The 17,084-nt window shown below is 35.1% G+C and overlaps 2 protein-coding genes across 6 annotated transcripts in view; one reads left to right on the plus strand and one right to left on the minus strand.

Annotated features, from left to right (window-relative positions):
• Window positions 1-17,084, minus strand: part of LOC102673862 (phosphatase and actin regulator 4B) — a 332,035-nt gene that overhangs the window by 297,076 nt on the left and 17,875 nt on the right. The window lies entirely within an intron of this gene.
• On the plus strand, window positions 8,620-10,044 carry LOC116185867. The gene is made up of 3 exons (XM_031511384.1): window positions 8,620-9,004; window positions 9,346-9,493; window positions 9,759-10,044. Exons 1-3 carry the CDS (start codon window positions 8,749-8,751, stop codon window positions 9,775-9,777), a joined length of 423 nt encoding a protein of 140 aa, XP_031367244.1. The 5' UTR covers window positions 8,620-8,748; the 3' UTR covers window positions 9,778-10,044.

A 17,084-nucleotide genomic window follows, 5' to 3' on the forward strand; every position in this document is an offset into this window, starting at 1 on the left:
AGACATAGTCGCGTGTCCGTCCAATTTTATTTCGAGGATTGACGAGTTGATTTCTGGAGTCGAAGCCGAGGATTTCTCACGTTCCTTTTGATTAACGTATATTTTGCACGATGTTTTCTGAGATGGAATTTTGTTGCAGGATTCTCGTGGACGATTGGAACGTTTCGTAAAATTGGAGAATTTTTCTTTGGGTTTGGAATTGTTACGGAGTTATGCTATGAGATCGATATATAGAGGATGGAAGATACGAATTTTTCAAGTAACTAATTTGATGAAATTTTTGGAATTCTCATTTGGAGAATTTTTCTGGGTTTGGAATTGTTATACACTTTTCGATTCGAATTTTTAAATAATCAATCCTTAACTTTTGGAATTCTTATTTTTCTAGGTTTGGAATTGTTGTGGAGCTGCCATAAGATCGATATATAAAGGACGAAGATACAAATTTTTCAAGTAATTAATTCCCTTTGACGAAATTTTTGGAATTCTTATAGACTTCTCTTTGGAGAATTTTTCTGGGTTTGGAATTGTTATACACTTTTCGATTCGAATTTTTAAATAATCAATCCTTAACTTTTGGAATTCTCATTTTTCTAGGTTTGGAATTGTTGTGCCATAAGATCGATATATAGAGGACGAATGAACAAAGATACGCTTTTCGATACGAATTTTTCAAGTAATTAATTTCCTTTAACGAAATTTTTGAAATTCTTATTTTTTTAGGTTTGGAATTGTTGTGGAGCTACCATAAGATCGATATATAGAGGATGAACGAAGATACGAACGAATTTTTCAAGTAATTAGTCCCTTTGACGAAACTTTTGGAATTCTCATTTTTCTGGGTTTGGAATTGTTGTGGAGCTGTCCTAAGATCGATATATAGAGGATGGAAGATACGAATTTTTCAAGTAATTAATCCCTTTGACGAAACTTTTGGAATTCTCATTTGGAGAATTTTTCTGGGTTTGGAATTGTTATGGAACTGTAATAAGATCGTATAGAGGATACGCCTTTCGAACGAATTTTTCAAATAATCAATCCCTTTGACGAAATTTTTAGAATTCTCGTCAATCGGTGGCACGCGCAACTCGAACGAGCAGTTGCACAGTTTTTATGATAATTACTTATCACCGATATAGGCTACCTTGAGACCAACAATCCTTTCACCGAGATTATGCATTTGCCTACGCTACGAAATCACCTTATTCATCGATATTCTTCTCGTCGATGTCCAAGTCAGTCGACGTCACGTGACCCGGCTCCGCGTGGACCGATATCGAATCGAGTTCGATGCATACCACGGCGCAAAGAATTGCACGCCGTGCTCGGCATATCGAATCGATGGAACGTGTTTAATAATAACTCTGGCTGCGATAAGATGGAAAAAAAGAAAATAGCAGCCTGTTGCGAGAACTTTTTTTTTTTTTTTTTTTTTTTAAATGAATCACTCATCGATCGACAACGAGGAACGAAATTACAACGATGAAGGTCGAAATTATCCAGGGTTTAAACTAATTCACCGTAAAATTATTCGATTGTTTGCTTCCAACAACGCGATTACCGTGTACGCGCATCGATGACATAAATTTCACCGTCACGCGACAGACGTGATTCCTCCATAATTGTCATTCCGTGTCACAAAAACCGGTTTTGTGGGTTCGAATACAGCTTTTTTTTTTTTTTTTTTTTTTTTTTTCTTTTCGAAATTCAAATTCGTTTTACCCGCGAATATATATATATATGAAATTCCACGCGTGTTCATAGTCACTTTACTTTACTTTACTTTACTTTGGTGAAAACAGAGTGCGATAATAATTGCAGATCTTGGCGGTTATTAATTATTGGCGACACAGCAAGCGAGTACGGGGCGCGCACCACTTTCGAAATTAATTCATAATCTGATCGCGTCGAGCTTTTCCTTTCATACCAATCGTGTCGCATAGCTGAACACGTTTGTAATTCATAATTGCTAATATATTCTAACGAGTTCGCCCATTCATAATTCTATCGATTATTAGAGAGGAATCTACGCTCGAATAATTCGAATAATATTTCTTAATAATAATTACAGATGTTATCAGGTAATTTCAAATTTATTTACATTTTTGAAAATGTAATTAAAAAAGTTAAAATTGAGTTTAAGTTTTACGAATCGGAATAAGGGAAAATATTTACGAAAATGTTAAAAATAGAACGTCGATTGTCCTTAGAAATAAGCTGTGAATAGGAGAAGGAGCGTTTTCAATTAGAGCATCGTGATCTGTTTTGCACTCACTCACAAAGTCCAAATACACCGGTTGCCTTGCAATAACCTCATTTTACCACGTTCGATAAATCTCGTCCTTGAGCGTGGAAACGACAACGAGAGAACGGTAAATAGAATTCCCTTTGAAAGTTCTTAAATAATAATTCAAACAAGGAAGTTAAATAGGGTCGAAAACGGGGAGAGGGAGAAAACGGAGAAATAAATATACGATTATTTGGGGATCTTATTGATTAAATTTTTATTTATTGTTACGAGTCGATAGAAAATAAAAAAGATATTAAATACAACGGAAGAAGAGAAAAGAAGAGGAACAAGATGCACCTAGATACGCGTCATCTTGAAGATAACAACGTTTCGACTATTTCGTTGTTTCCATATTTGCATTATGCAAGCAGGCTTGCAAACGTATGTAAAATCGAGGGAAACAACCAGAAAATCCACCTTGGTCTTACGCAAATATCTCGCAACAGATTAGAATATTTCGTCCAACTTCTAACCAGAGCTTCTAAGATCGCTATCTTAAAAGTATGATATTACGAATCATCTTTTACCATCGATATGGAAATTCGAATTTACGTGTACTATACTTCACTTAAACTCATTTGAAATTAAAAATTCATCATACTCATTAAACGAAGGTTCTTTGATGAATTGAATCTTTATAATATAGAAGATCTTCTATGACCTACAAAGGGTTACAATTGCAGACAACAATTCCTCTTTAAATTAAAAATTCTTCATATTCATTAAAAAAGTTCTATTTTGAATTGAATCTTTATAATATAAAAGAATCTTCTATGATCTGCAAAGAGTTACAATTACAGATAACAATTCCTCTTTAAATTAAAAATTCATCATACTTATTAAAAAAGTTCTATTTTGATAAATTGAATCTTTATAATATAAAAAAATTTTCTATAATCTACAAAGAGTTACAATTACAGATAACAATTCCTCTTTAAATTAAAAATTCATTATATTCATTAAACAGAAGTTCTACTTTAATGAATTGAATCATTATAATATAGAAGAATCTTCTATGATCTATAAAGAGTTACAATTACGGATAAAAATTCCTCATACTCATTAAACAAAAGTTTGATAAATTGAATCTTTATAATATAGAAGATCTTCTATATTATATTGATCTACAAAGAGTTACAATTACAAATAACAATTCCTCTTTAAATTAAAAATTCATCATACTCATTAAAAAAGTTCTATTTTGATAAATTGAATCTTTATAATCTTCTATAATCTACAAAGAGTTACAATTATAGATAATAATTCCTTTATATTTATACTATGTATAATTCCTTCACTGGATTCACAATTCGCATTCTATTAAACGGTAAAGAAATTAAAGAGAGCAGTGAACCGTCAAACGTTCTTTGGAAGTGTATACACACACACACACACGCCTTCCAGCAACAACTTCCGCGCCACTCCTAAACCAATTGACCGCATCGAAGAATACGCATACACCTTTCGATTAACTTCCGATTCGAATCATTCTTCAAGACACCGGAACTCTCCAATCCAACGATTCAATTCCTTCAATTTCTTTATTATTATATAGCGGGACAATCGCGCTCCAAATCCCAAGCGATTCCAAAGGGATCTCGATCGACAAAAATCCGCGACATCGACGAAAGAGTATTGGCAAAGCATTCGGGGACTCGTTCGAATCCCAAAAGTGGCCGTGAAAGTCGAAAAGCAGCCCGTTGAGCGAAACGTGATCGGACTGGAGCACGTACGAGGCGAGGAAAGAGAATCCTTTTTCGTTTCGAGTAAAAGAAGGGTGCAGAAAAGGGAAATTGTTGTACGAGGAATTATCCGGCACAAGACGACAATGGATCAGTGGCTAAAGGATCGATGGCTGGCCGACACGCGACTAGATTTATCATGGGACGCAACCCCTTTCCTATCTTCTTCTTCTTTTTTTTTTTTCCTGATAGCAGAGAAACTCGAGAGCTAAATATGGATGCTCTAAGAATACGTAGACCTTTGTGCAAATATCCGTAAGTGTATCGATCTCTTCGAGATTCACGTGTTACAGTTGTTGGTGTTAATTTTCAGATTGGAGAAATGCAATTTTTTTTTTTCTTTCTCTTGATAGTAGAGAAGCTCGAGAGCTAAGTATGCTCTAAGAATACGTAGACCTTTGTGCAAATATGCGTAAGTACATCGATCTCTTTGAGATTCACGCGCTGCAGTTGTTTGTGTTAATTTTCAGTTTGGAGAAATAATGCAATTTTTTTTTCCTTCTCCTGATAGCAGAGAAGCTCGAGAGCTAAGTATGGATGCTCTAAGAATACGTAGACCTTTGTGCAAATATCCGTAAGTGTATCGATCTCTTCACGTGTTACAGTTGTTGGTATTAATTTTCAAATTGAAGAAATGCAATTTTTTTTTTTAGAAATTAAACAATAATCCAAAGTGTTCGTAATTTAATAATTCATAAATTTCCTTTGAGATCATCATCGATTATCATACCAGACGAATTTCTTCTGGTTGGCGATTAACGAGAAGAAACGGATAAAACGAATTTCGTAGACCAAAATTTTTCCTTAACAAAAAATCGAGCACGTGCCATTTCCCTCGAGCCGGTCACATTTCTCGATTACAGTTGGAAGATCGTCGAACAGGGGCGAGGGAGGCGATCTGGTTGAATTTGTGTTGAACGAGGCACGAATGTGTGCCAAGGGCAATAATCTTTGCAACGTATCGGCCAACCATCCTGGACAATGGCGGCTCTCACGACGATTACGGTGGCCAAGCTTACGAGCCGTCATTGGATCAAATAACAAGCGTGTTCAGCACGACAGCAACGGGCCCATCGCGCAATTTCTGATGGCGACGTGGATCAACTGAAACTAAACACGCTACGTAATTCGGGATAATTACTGCATATAACACCGGGGCGATGTTTCTCCGCGGATGGCCAATGGATTTTGTTGTTTCCGCGCCACGATTATTACGGCAATTCGGTTAATTGGATCGTCGCCCGCTTCCGCTGCTTTTTGAGGGATTGGGAATGGAACGGGCGAGTATATTGTTCCTTTGCGGAAAATTACAGTGTCGCGTTGTAACGTGATAAAATATTTTGAAGATTTTTATTCGTATCAATGGGGTCTTTTTACAACTTTGTTGTTTGCTTTTCCTCCTGTAGGCAAAAAGTTTTATTTTGAAGGAATAAAATTTTTTCCCTCCGCTTTCGCTTTTTATTTCTTTTCTCTTTCAATTCCTTTTTTTTCTTTCTTTCTTTCTTTCTTTCTACATCGCGCTTTTTCAACTTTGGAGTGGCTTCCTGCAATCGTATTTTTCATAACTCTTTACAATTATAGTCGGTAAAAAGTTGTTCTTTTATTTATTTTTCTCTCTCTCTCTCTCTTTTGATACCTGTTTTTCATCGTAGAATCTTTCAATGTCGTTACGACGTAAGTACTTGTCACACATTTTGAACATGAAAAATACATTTGCATATACGAAGATGATTAGATAAGAACATTTTAATTAAGATAAGTCTCTTTTAATTAAATTCCATTAACGTTATCTTCTATGAATCTAAATACTTGTTGACAAAAATAAAATTTTCATAAAATATTCCATATAATATTCCATCAAATTATTCACATAATCACTTTTAATTACACGTTAACTCAACATCTTTTCAAAAAAAAAAAACTCCATTTATTCTATTTAAAAAATAAAAAAAAAAAAAGGAAGAAGAAAAAAGTTAAAAAAAAAAAAAATGCCCAAACGTTTGAAAATACGAAATCCAATTTTTCGTCACCAGAGAAAAATCATTTTAAAAAAAAGGCCCTCCCTTGGAAGTTCGTCCTTTCAATTTTTCAAATTTTTTGCCACCCTTTAAAAAAAAAAAAAAAAAAGGAAGAAGAAAAAAGTTAAAAAAAAAAAAATGCCCAAACGTTTGAAAATACGAAATCCAATTTTTCGTCACCAGAGAAAAATCATTTTAAAAAAAAGGCCATCCCTTTGAAGGTCGTACTTTCAATTTTTCAAATTTTTTTCCAACCTTTCAAAAAAAAAAAAAAATTCTCGTTAATCCAGCTTTCCATAATACATCAGATAAACGTGAAATCGATAGTCAATTTTTTCGAAGAGATATCAACAGAGCTTAAATACCTCGACTTTGATTTTTTTCAGGTAGGAAAAAACGAGAGAGTCTCGATGAAGGAACAAAGCCCGCGTCGTCGTCGTTACCAGCGGAAGCGCGCCACCACCAGATCTTAACTATTCAATGAACGTTCGTGTTCATTCACTATGCCGCACGTGACACCGTGTGTTTTCCGTTTCTGTGTACGGAGAGACAATACAGAAGCACGTGAAAAAGCACGGAGAAACCAGTCAGGTGGACAGGTTTTCCGCGCGAGAACAAAGACTTAAAGATTGGTCGTCGACCATTTCTTTGGTTTGCTCGTCGTCGTTGCCAATCTAAATAACGACAATCGATTAGAGAATCATCTCCTCGCCTCGCCTTTGATTAAAACGCCTCTTTGGATGCTATTTTTTTTTTTTTTTTTTTAATGGAATTACGACGAAGCCATTTTTTCAATAAGATATTCGTTTAGTGGACAGGATACATGTAAGATACTTGTAAGATATTTAGAGAATAAAAATTGTTGTTGATCTTTCCACAGACAGAAATTTTATTGGTGTACGTATTTTGGAGACTCCAACAATTTTTGTTAAAAAAAAGTCGTAGAAATTTCATCGATAGAGAAATTCTTCGTTGAATTAAATTTTTATTAATAAATCTTCAGACAGATATCAATGCAAATCCGATGAAAGCGTTCCAAAATGGCGAAAGCAAGAAATCCGTGGCTCTCTCTGACTACACGATACATCGATGATGCTAACTCTCCACCAATTAGCCCGAGTTCAATCGGATAGTCCGAACTTTCCACTGATCCTATTGTTCATTGTACCGCGAAATTGCATTAGTAGTTTAAAGTAGCGGCGGTATCATAAAGCCATAAGACGTTGGCAACAATCGTAATCGGATAGGGGGGTTCTTAACGACCAACCGTGGCGATAGCCTTTATGAAACAAGTATCTCGCAAGTTTCCACGGGGAGGAGGGAGGAAGGGTTATTGGTAGCAAAGGCGTTGCCGCGACACCGTTCAACAGACGACGAGTTTCCTTCTCCAGACGATATTATTTGCGAGAAATCGATATCGAGACGCGGTGAATTTGAAATCCGAATCGAAAGATTTTTGCGAGTGGATTGAATAAATTAGGATTCGATCGAGATATGATGATATTACAAAAGAAAGAGGATATTTATACAGATATCAGTAGATTAAAAATATTTCGACGAATCTTTTCGATTAACTTTTCGTTAAAAGAATAATTGTTCGGTTTATTCCGATTAATCGCAATTCTCTTCTCTTAACGTTCTCCACGAGAAACAGTTCAGATCCTATTCTCCTGGATATGTGTATTTTTCTTCTTATCTCGAGAGTTTGGATCTGCAAATACTCCATAAATATGCCATAATACGGATTCGTTAATTCCGTGTACGCTACAACTCGTTGATAATTACCGAAACTAATTATGTATTCCCGTTATCGTGCAGCCACATCGAGAAGGAGGAGGAAGAGGAGGAGGAGGAGTTTAGTTATCGGACGAGAGTAAACGATAATAGAGTGCGTGTGCCTAAGTAGGAAATTACATTAATTTGGTAACGATAATGATAACGAAAGTGGCATTAAACGATGGTAAACAGATAGGTATGTCGAGATAAGGTATTTAACGGCGATTAATTTCAGCCAAGATACGATGATACCACGGATGATTATGCTAACTCGCGAATAATTTGCGGTATAATCGTCAGAATTGACAACGATGATCGGAACGATGATGTGTGTAGTAAATTCACGTGTGTCAACTTATAGATTCCTCATAATTTCTGTGTTTCGCACGTTCTGCGTCGCGCGTTTCGCGGTATTGATTGTTTCTCGAGAAAATTATAGATTTCCATGTATTCTGGGGGAGACGATTTCGTTGGAACAAAGGTACTTTTTCGTTCTTGGAAATAATAAGATACGATGCAAGGTACAACATCTTTTCGATCTTGTTGCGACTCTCAAATTAAAGAAATACTAAATTATGCTACGAATCGAAAGAGCGATAGGAAATCGAATATTAAAGCTTGAAATTTTTTTTTTTAATTTCCAACTGTTCGATGAGAAACAATATTAAAAGATCTCATTAAATATCATTCAATACTCGAATTTTCGAAATTGATAATTTTATTTATTACAAACAAATTTTTACCAGAGATACAATGTTCCGTTTTTCAACGAAACACAATAAAAGGCAAAGAATAAACACACGAGATATTGTTCAACGTATTAACGGACGAAACTAAATTGTTTTCATGCGAAACGAATTAAACGATTTACACGCGACCTATCCAAGATTGCGGTTCTCATTAGCAACATTCGTCATTCTCGATGCGTTTTGCGAACGCGATTAACAGGTTATTTGTTGCAGCACAAACAGATCAGTGTGTCATGGTGCGTACCGCTTTTGTATATAAGAGAGGATCAAGGTATCAGGGATCAGCAGACAAAAACTGGACTTCGGTTACGTTCGAGCTTCCCCATTCGTTCGAAAGCGAGAACATGATGAGGAGTGTGGCGTCTGTCGTTTGCATCGTCTTCCTAGTTTTGACTATCGTCGTCGCGAAACCGGTTCCTCAGCGAAGCAGTAAGTTTTTAACCGATCGATAAAAACTTTAAAATCCTTTGAACGTTAAAATATATCGTGTCGTTGAAAATATTTATACTTGAAAATGAAGCTAAGAAATGTGATGATGATGATAATAATTTTTTAAAAGTCTTTGTGAAAAATTAAACTAACTCGTAGAAATATAAATGATTAATAATTTGGATTCGATGTGCAGACGATGGCGTAGTGATCGCACCGAAAAATCCATCTTTGTGATAAATAACGCGTAATAAATATTAGTTTTTTTTTAAAAGTCTTTGTGAAAAATTAAACTAACTCGTGGAAATGTAAATGATTAATAATTTGGATTCGATGTGCAGACGATGGCATAGTGGTCGCACCGAAAAATACTCTGTACTATCCATACGCGTTTTGGTTCGTCAGACCATACTACGACCAAGATGACATCGATGTTGGCAGTTTCCAGTTAGAACGAAGATCATCTACCATATCGTACGCCAACGTTGGGTAAGGAAATTTATTGTCGATTAATAATTATCGACGTTCAGCGTTTAGATTAAAACACGAAAATTCGCAGTGCGTGAAATTAAATTTTAGAAGGTTAATTGACTAATTGTTCGCCGGTTAATTATATTCTATTAATAATCGAGTTTCTTCGGCCAAAGTGATATATTGGGCACGAAAATAAAATTACACGCGTGTATATTTAATTCTCGGAAATATATATATATATATATATAATAATTTTCAATTAAAATTTTCCTTGTTACAGGGCCGGTTGGGGTCGTTAAATTCGACGCTTCTTCGATTTATAACCATCGGTTTCGATGACATGGTCGGCATCATAAATTTATATTTAATCGCGTTAAATTAATTATATATAATTGATAACTTATCAGATTGTCGACGAGAACGATGGAACTGACACCGTAAATTAATAATTAAGTTAGTAAACAGGTACAAAATAGTTTTACATATATTTTCATATTGCTATAGTATAGATTTAATCAACGTCAATGCTGATCGCGAATTCTTAATTGAAAAACAATTAAACGAACGAATTTCGATCAGAACTGCCGTAAATCATGTCGATTAAAAGAAAAAATCTACAAGACAATTAAAAATCGCTAATGTATCACAACAAATTATTATGGAATACCTAATGGACAGATCTGTTCGATAGAAAGCTTGTCAATTTGATGGATCAATCGAAGAAATTAATGTAAGAATTTGTATCTGTAGCAATTGAAACTATCCATAGATTTATTCAATGACAACGAGCAACGAGAAAATCCAACTTTAATCCCACCGATGCTAATTGTCATCGATTCTATAAATTGTACGTATGCAATTCTCAGAGATTTTATTTCAAGAATATATTATTCGTTTTGCATTGACAAACACGTGTTTAAACTGAAACAATTATTGCATTTGTGACTTATCAAGGCGATTTGACAAATTTCTTCTATTATTAAACAAATTATTATATAGTTTAAGAACCATATGTATATCATTTTGTAAGCTTATATATTTTTGTATAAATAAATTAACCACGGTGTAATAAGAAAGTTGACTAAATATTCGAATTTCCAAACAAGGATCAACCAAATTCCAAGAAATTCCACAAAAATCCTGATACGAAATCATGACACAAGCCACAGAGGACTGTAAACCACAGAATGCAAAAAAAAAGAAAGTAGCTTTAGAGGTGTACTTTAGAGTGTTTAGCATCCTTAAAATTCATCTCGAGCAGGAGAGACGATAAAAAGGTTAAAACCCATCATCAAAGAGTTTACAAGTCGGACTCGAAGGTGGTTGAAATTAATAAACTGAATAATTTAAGAATCACTTCGAATCTCGATACATTGGTCTAATGCACAGTTTCAACGATATATAAAGGAAATGGCGATTAGATGGATTACGGGGAAGTTACTCGGGATTCTTTGACCAATTCATTGAATCTTTCGTATTACGAGATCTTTTCCAAGCTCCAAGGGAATCTGGATCGAGTGGTTCGAAGTATATTGCGACAAGTTTCCGCTGTTGGATCTAGGAATAGGAAGCCTCTGGGAATTTGTGAGAGAAGCTCGATGATCCTGAATGGAAACGATCGCGAAGTGATAAGAAGAATTGAAATCTTTTGAATTCGAACGAAAGATTTTTTATTAATGTGGAAAAAAAAATCTTGCTTAAACTCTATTTTTAAATTGCAATATTTATGAACGAAGTTTAAGAATTACTTTAATTTTAAAAACGATTCAGATTTGATGATTGTTCTTGATTTATTGGAACATGATATTTGTTCGAGTTAAACGTATATAATATAATATACGTTTGGATAAACGGATTATAAACTCCATTTAGCGAACAATTCCTATCATTATCGACGATTCTCCAGCAATATTCGCGGATTTGCCTCGAGTAACTTAATTAGTGATCAACGTCGTTTGAGAGAGTGGAATATTGAATTTGTCTTATCACGACGCACGTTCCATTATATCTCCGCAATTTTAATTGGGAAATTATTCTCTGTGTAAGCTTTTCCAAGTTAAAATATAATTATAAACATAACACAATAATATTATTGTATTCACAATTTTTCGAGAAATGCAATTCTTACAAGCTCGTATAATAATATTTTCCTGTAGACATACTTAAACTTAACTTATCTATCGTTCCACTCGATATCCAATCCACTTAATCCACCAAAAAAATTATTCGCCAACTTTCCTGGACACACCAATATATTAATTCGTCGCCTTACCATTCGATCATTCGTCAAAGTGTATATATATATATCAAACACACATTCCAAACGAAAATTTAATCGAGCAAGGAAACGTTTCACCTCCCTAAAATCACGCATTTTCAGAATCTCTCTACAATATCCAATTACCCCTTTACTCCTCGTTCGAGCGACGATCAAGCAACTCTCAACAATTCTCTCCCCTCTCCTTCGACCAAAGTCCACATTTATCCGAGAAAGCGAGAATATCTCGGGCGACAGTTGCGCGAAACGCTTGTCCGCGGCACAGGAACGGGGGAGACGCATAAACAAGCGGAGAACGGTTGAAGGTTTAATGAAACCGAGCACCCCTTTTAATCGGGCGCGCAGTAATTTTCAAGGTGGAAATCTTAACGAGGCTTTTGTCTGGTAGGTAGCCAAGATGGGTTAGAAGGAAGGAAGGAAGGAAGGAAGGAAGGAAGGAGCAGGAAAAGCATGTCGGTTCTCGAGGGCCTCGTAGCTCGACGCCAGGTGAACCATCCCCTCCCCTTTCCTCGCCCCTTGGATCTGTCGAGGTCCCGCAACTCGTCGACTCAACGTAACGCACGCTCAAACGGCCGCTTCTCGTGAATATTTAACAGGCTGCTAAGAGGATGAGCTTTCTTCAAGGGGCTCGTCCACGAACGTGGAAACGGGACATCGCGGAAACGAACGCAGGGCGCACGTTCTTTTACCTCCTCCTCCTCCTCCCCCCTCTTTTTTTTTCTTTCAATCTTCCTCTCACTCTGCGAAATTATAACTCTCTCTCTCTTTTTAGCGGAGAATGTCACACTTTTCACCGTGGCGCACTCTCGTTCTCGTTTCGAACAACGCGATTCGGAAATGCTTGTGTAAATTTTTTTCATTTGTGTCGTTTTTTTGGCTTGACAGATGAAAAGTTATACTTTTACACTTTTATTTAGAGAGCTTGTTGCGCTTTAAACGATACACTTTTCCAAATAACTTTGGAACGAATTGTTTTCTATGTATTTTTGATAAGAAAGGGGATGATGGAAGTTTATTTAAGAATCATCTTTGGAAGTTTTTTAATATTCATCTCAATAAATCGTTTGATTATTTTTAGACAAGGAATTATGTATATATATATATGGAAAAATGATGTATTGGAGGGGGAAAAAATTTTCAAGCGATAAAATCTTTGATTAGAAAGCTGTTAAAACTGTTTGTCCATGAATTATTACTTTATTCGATATTTTATAATTAGATTGCATCCGTGCTTCATTTTATGACATCGTCCGTTTGCTTTTCCGATAAATCGGTTAATTAAATATGCACATCGAATCTGTTTATAGCTCGAAGCAAACGAACTGCCGTTTTCGCGAAAGGAATCGCGCCTCCTCGCGTTTCTCGCTTTCAACGATTTTGCTGGAACCGTAATTCGCGCGGCAAAGAGAAAAAGGGAGTGGAAATTAATAATAAAAGACCCGGTTGCGGTAAAGCCATTTTCGCGTCGTTTTAATGGAACCTCATGTTTTATAATGCTTCCACGGTTAACATGGACAATTTCTCAAATTTGCATTTCGAGGATGCATGCTTTTTGCACCCCGATTCCCGCTCCAACCATCACGAAATTCTATATCTTCGTAAATTCGAGTGAAAATCCTTCTTACACAGACATCTCTATTTTCCATTTTCCAAGTGGCTTCATTAAAAAATTAAAAAAAAATATTACGCTTATGAAGATTCAAATTTCACTCAGAAAATTCCAATTTTTAAAAAAGTCTCTTCTGAATTTATTTATATTCCATTTTTCAATTTTTCAATTCTAATTTTTTTCAATCCAATTTTTCAGGAGAAACTAGATAACTGTCTTCGATAATTTTCACACATTTAAATCGTATATTATCATAGAATCATATTTATGAAGTTTATTTTACAAGGAAATAAAACTACAAATCAATAAACGTACAAAGAAGTGATCGTATACGTTTTCTTTGACACATCAAAGAAAGGGCTTTAATTTGAATATCGAGAAGCTCTTAACCACTGTCAAATATCATCAATACGGGTTGATTAAGCAAGGCAAATTTGCTTAAAAATTGAGTAGTTGCTCGATAATAATGAATATTCATCGGTGATAAAGCACGAGATAACTCGTGATCCATTTATGCAAGCAATAACGTACGAAACAGAGGATATCTTGTGATTCGAGTGTGACGTGTTAACCATTCGACAAACGAAGAATTCATTTGTTTTCGCATTGTTCTTTCACCACTTCCAAATATTCATTATTTGCATTTCCACTTATCTAATTTATTTCCATCGTTACGATCACTTTTCATTTTTGCTTTCAAGAAGAAGCAGAAGATTTGGGTTTATTCGATAATTGATCGAGTCAGATATGATTTACTTTACAATTATCCTCGAGAAGAAGGAAGATTTAGATCTGGAGAGTCATTCAATTATTGATCAGTCCAGATACAATTTATTTCTATTATTACATTATTATTACCTTCAACTTCATTGAAGAAAGAAGATTTGAATAATTAAATTAGAATAATCGTTCGATAATCATTATTGATCGAGATGATTATTAATTTGTCCCTCATTCAGACGTAAGTTGAAATTTCTTTTAACAATGTTTTGCCAAAAAGTTGACGATAGATGGGTAATGAAGAAGAAAGATAAGCGCGCAATGATGAGATGGCTGATGCAACACCTCGACGAGAAAGCAAAACGCTTGGATGTGTGTTTTGAATATTCATCGCACGTTTCGTGAACTGATTAAATGCAAATCGAATTAATCCTCCCTCTCCCTCTCAGTTAGCCTACCGCCCTAGCTTCGAACCTGCTAATTTGAGACCTGCAATCCCATATTGAGGAATCTTTAGATCGAGGAGAGTTAAGATTCATTTCCTTTATTATGATAATTTCGTTCTTTTTGAATAATAAAAAAATCTGTGAATATTATCATTTAACATCAGTTGATAATTTTGGTTATTTTTTTGTAAGTTATTTCATATAAAAAAAAATATCAGATAAGAATTTTTTATTTCAATATTAAAGAAATGTAGAATAAAGTAATGTCTTATAATAAAATATTTTGAATGAAATTTAAAATTACTTTAAAATTATTACTGCATGCAAAAAATTGTAAGTGATTTTTTTTTAAGTGGTATGAGAAAATTAATTTTTCTTTTTGAATTATTTAAATCGTTTAAGAATTCCCTTTTTTCCAGTATACTTACTGCTGAGAGAAACTACAACGAAGAATTTTAAAACGTAAAAAACGTAGAACGTAAGTGCATAATATAAAGGTTGAAATATTTATTAAAGATGTTAAAAAGGTCTAAAGGCTATCTTAATAGATCTTAATTTTGAAAGAAATGCACATCCACGATCTTTCAATCTTTTTCCTCCTCATTAATTTACATTCGAGTAAGTCGATTTTCAAGTGTCAATCGAGTGTAGTACCTGTGGTAACACAATCCATCTACGAAACCGACGAACCAACAAACACGAATCATCCCACGATTGCGCAATATACTTGATAGACTTCGTCTAACAAATCAACCTTCATCAAAAGGTTAACAGGAATATAAAATTAAAATAAAATCGATTCCTAGACAAGTTTAATAAATTTCTAAAAACACAAGGAATCTGTCAAGTCTCCGAACTTCTAACTACTCCAAAAAAAGAGAAAAAATAAAAAATAACAATTTCTTTTATCAAAACAAACTCGAAACTATTTTAAAAACTTTCACCATATATTTGGCAGCAGAAACAAAAGGCAAAAGACAAAAAAAAAAAATTGAAATAATTTTCGTCACAAAAGAAATTCCAACGACTTTCGAAAACTCGTTTCATACTCGACTTGTTTATAACATTAATAATAATAATCGAGAAAAACCTCTTCTCCTCCACCAGCGATAACGAACGAAGAAAAAATGGCGGTCGTTTTGCGGGAGAGCAATTGGTATCGCGACTAGAAGCGTCAAAACCTGTAAATCAACGTTTCACGGTCTCCGATCCCGCCTCTAATGAAATTCCCCGAAGGACACGTTTTCCCATAATGTTGAACGCGTGTCACGTGCCGAGGATGCGAGCTAAATTCCTGGTCCGCGGCGGAAGGAAGACGAATCCCCTCGCGAAATAACGCGGGTGCCCGTCATGAAAATTAAGTCGTCGACTCGATGAGAGTGTTCTTTCTCTCTTTCCCTCCCATTGGGAGACCAGACGAATGAGGGTTCGATTGGACGACTTCTGGAACGAAAAATCGAGAACCGATCGAAGAACCGGGGGATCCAATTGGCCTTTTCAGACCTGGAGATAACTGGTCTGGCTTTAGTTATTTAATTGGATAATTGGAAAAGGTGATTTCGAAATGATTTCATCATCGTTGGTATATCAAAGGTTCGTATAAGATGTGATTTTTGGGATTTTCGAAGATTGTGGTGGATATAACGAGATACGTGTTTGGATTTGTTAGGGTGTGATTATTTTTATGAATTGTAACAGTGATCTTGTGTAAATTTGGTACACGAATCTTCTGGATCTTTTTTTATTTATTCGTACTTTTCTAAGTAATTTTCTATCGAAGTTTTTCAAGTGACTTTTCGTTTAAAATTTTAGATTAATCTTAGAGAAATCAAGAAGGAAGAATTTCTCAAGCTTAGGAAAGTTAAACAGAAGAGTTATTTTTCTAAAATTTCCGAAAAATTATATATTGCTTTAAAGTGAAAAAATCGGCAACTAGATTTTTTATATTTCTTTCCATTTTTTCCTGCTTGCACATGAATCCTACTACAACAACTTGAATCTTGATTTTTTTAGAATTAATTAATTCTAAAAAATTAAATACCTCCTACAATATACTACAAACAACAATAAACCCAATTCAACTTGGTTCCATTATCCATTTTATATTTACAGTTTCCAAAACCAATCATTTTCGAACTTCCCCTCGACAATCCACTTTCTCACTCTTTTTTCAAAAACTGTTTAATCAGTTTCCCCAGCCAAAGGAACACGATAACAGGGGAACACGATGAACTCGAGCTTCCATTATAGACTGCCAAATCTTTCCTCTCCCCTTTTTCTTCCTTCCTATTTCTCACGCGGGAAATCGAAGTCGTAAAATAAAAAGAGAAAGAAAGGAAAGGAAAATTAGTCACGGACGTCGAACGAGGGTGAATCGATAAGAGTAAACGAAAGGGAGGGAGGATGAAAGAGAGCGCGCGAAGGTACGACGCTCGTTCGTGAAAACGCGTGACGCGGCGCGCACAATTAAACTTGGAATCCCGTTTGCGGCGATCCGACGCGTTTAACCAGTCAACTCCGATCCGAAATTACGACGGGAATCGGACGGTAGAT

This window comes from Apis dorsata, unplaced genomic scaffold (assembly GCF_000469605.1).
Source record: "Apis dorsata unplaced genomic scaffold, Apis dorsata 1.3 scaffold_309, whole genome shotgun sequence".
In the NCBI taxonomy this organism is placed as follows: domain Eukaryota; kingdom Metazoa; phylum Arthropoda; class Insecta; order Hymenoptera; family Apidae; genus Apis; species Apis dorsata.

What these genes read in the sequence shown, in the direction of transcription:
- LOC116185867 (XM_031511384.1), top strand. Translation starts at nt 8,749, where the DNA reads ATGCGTTTTGCGAACGCGATTAACAGGTTATTTGTTGCAGCACAAACA. An exon ending in ACCGGTTCCTCAGCGAAGCA is followed by an intron (nt 9,005 to 9,345) that starts GTAAGTTTTTAA and finishes TTCGATGTGCAG; the next exon opens with ACGATGGCATAGTGGTCGCA.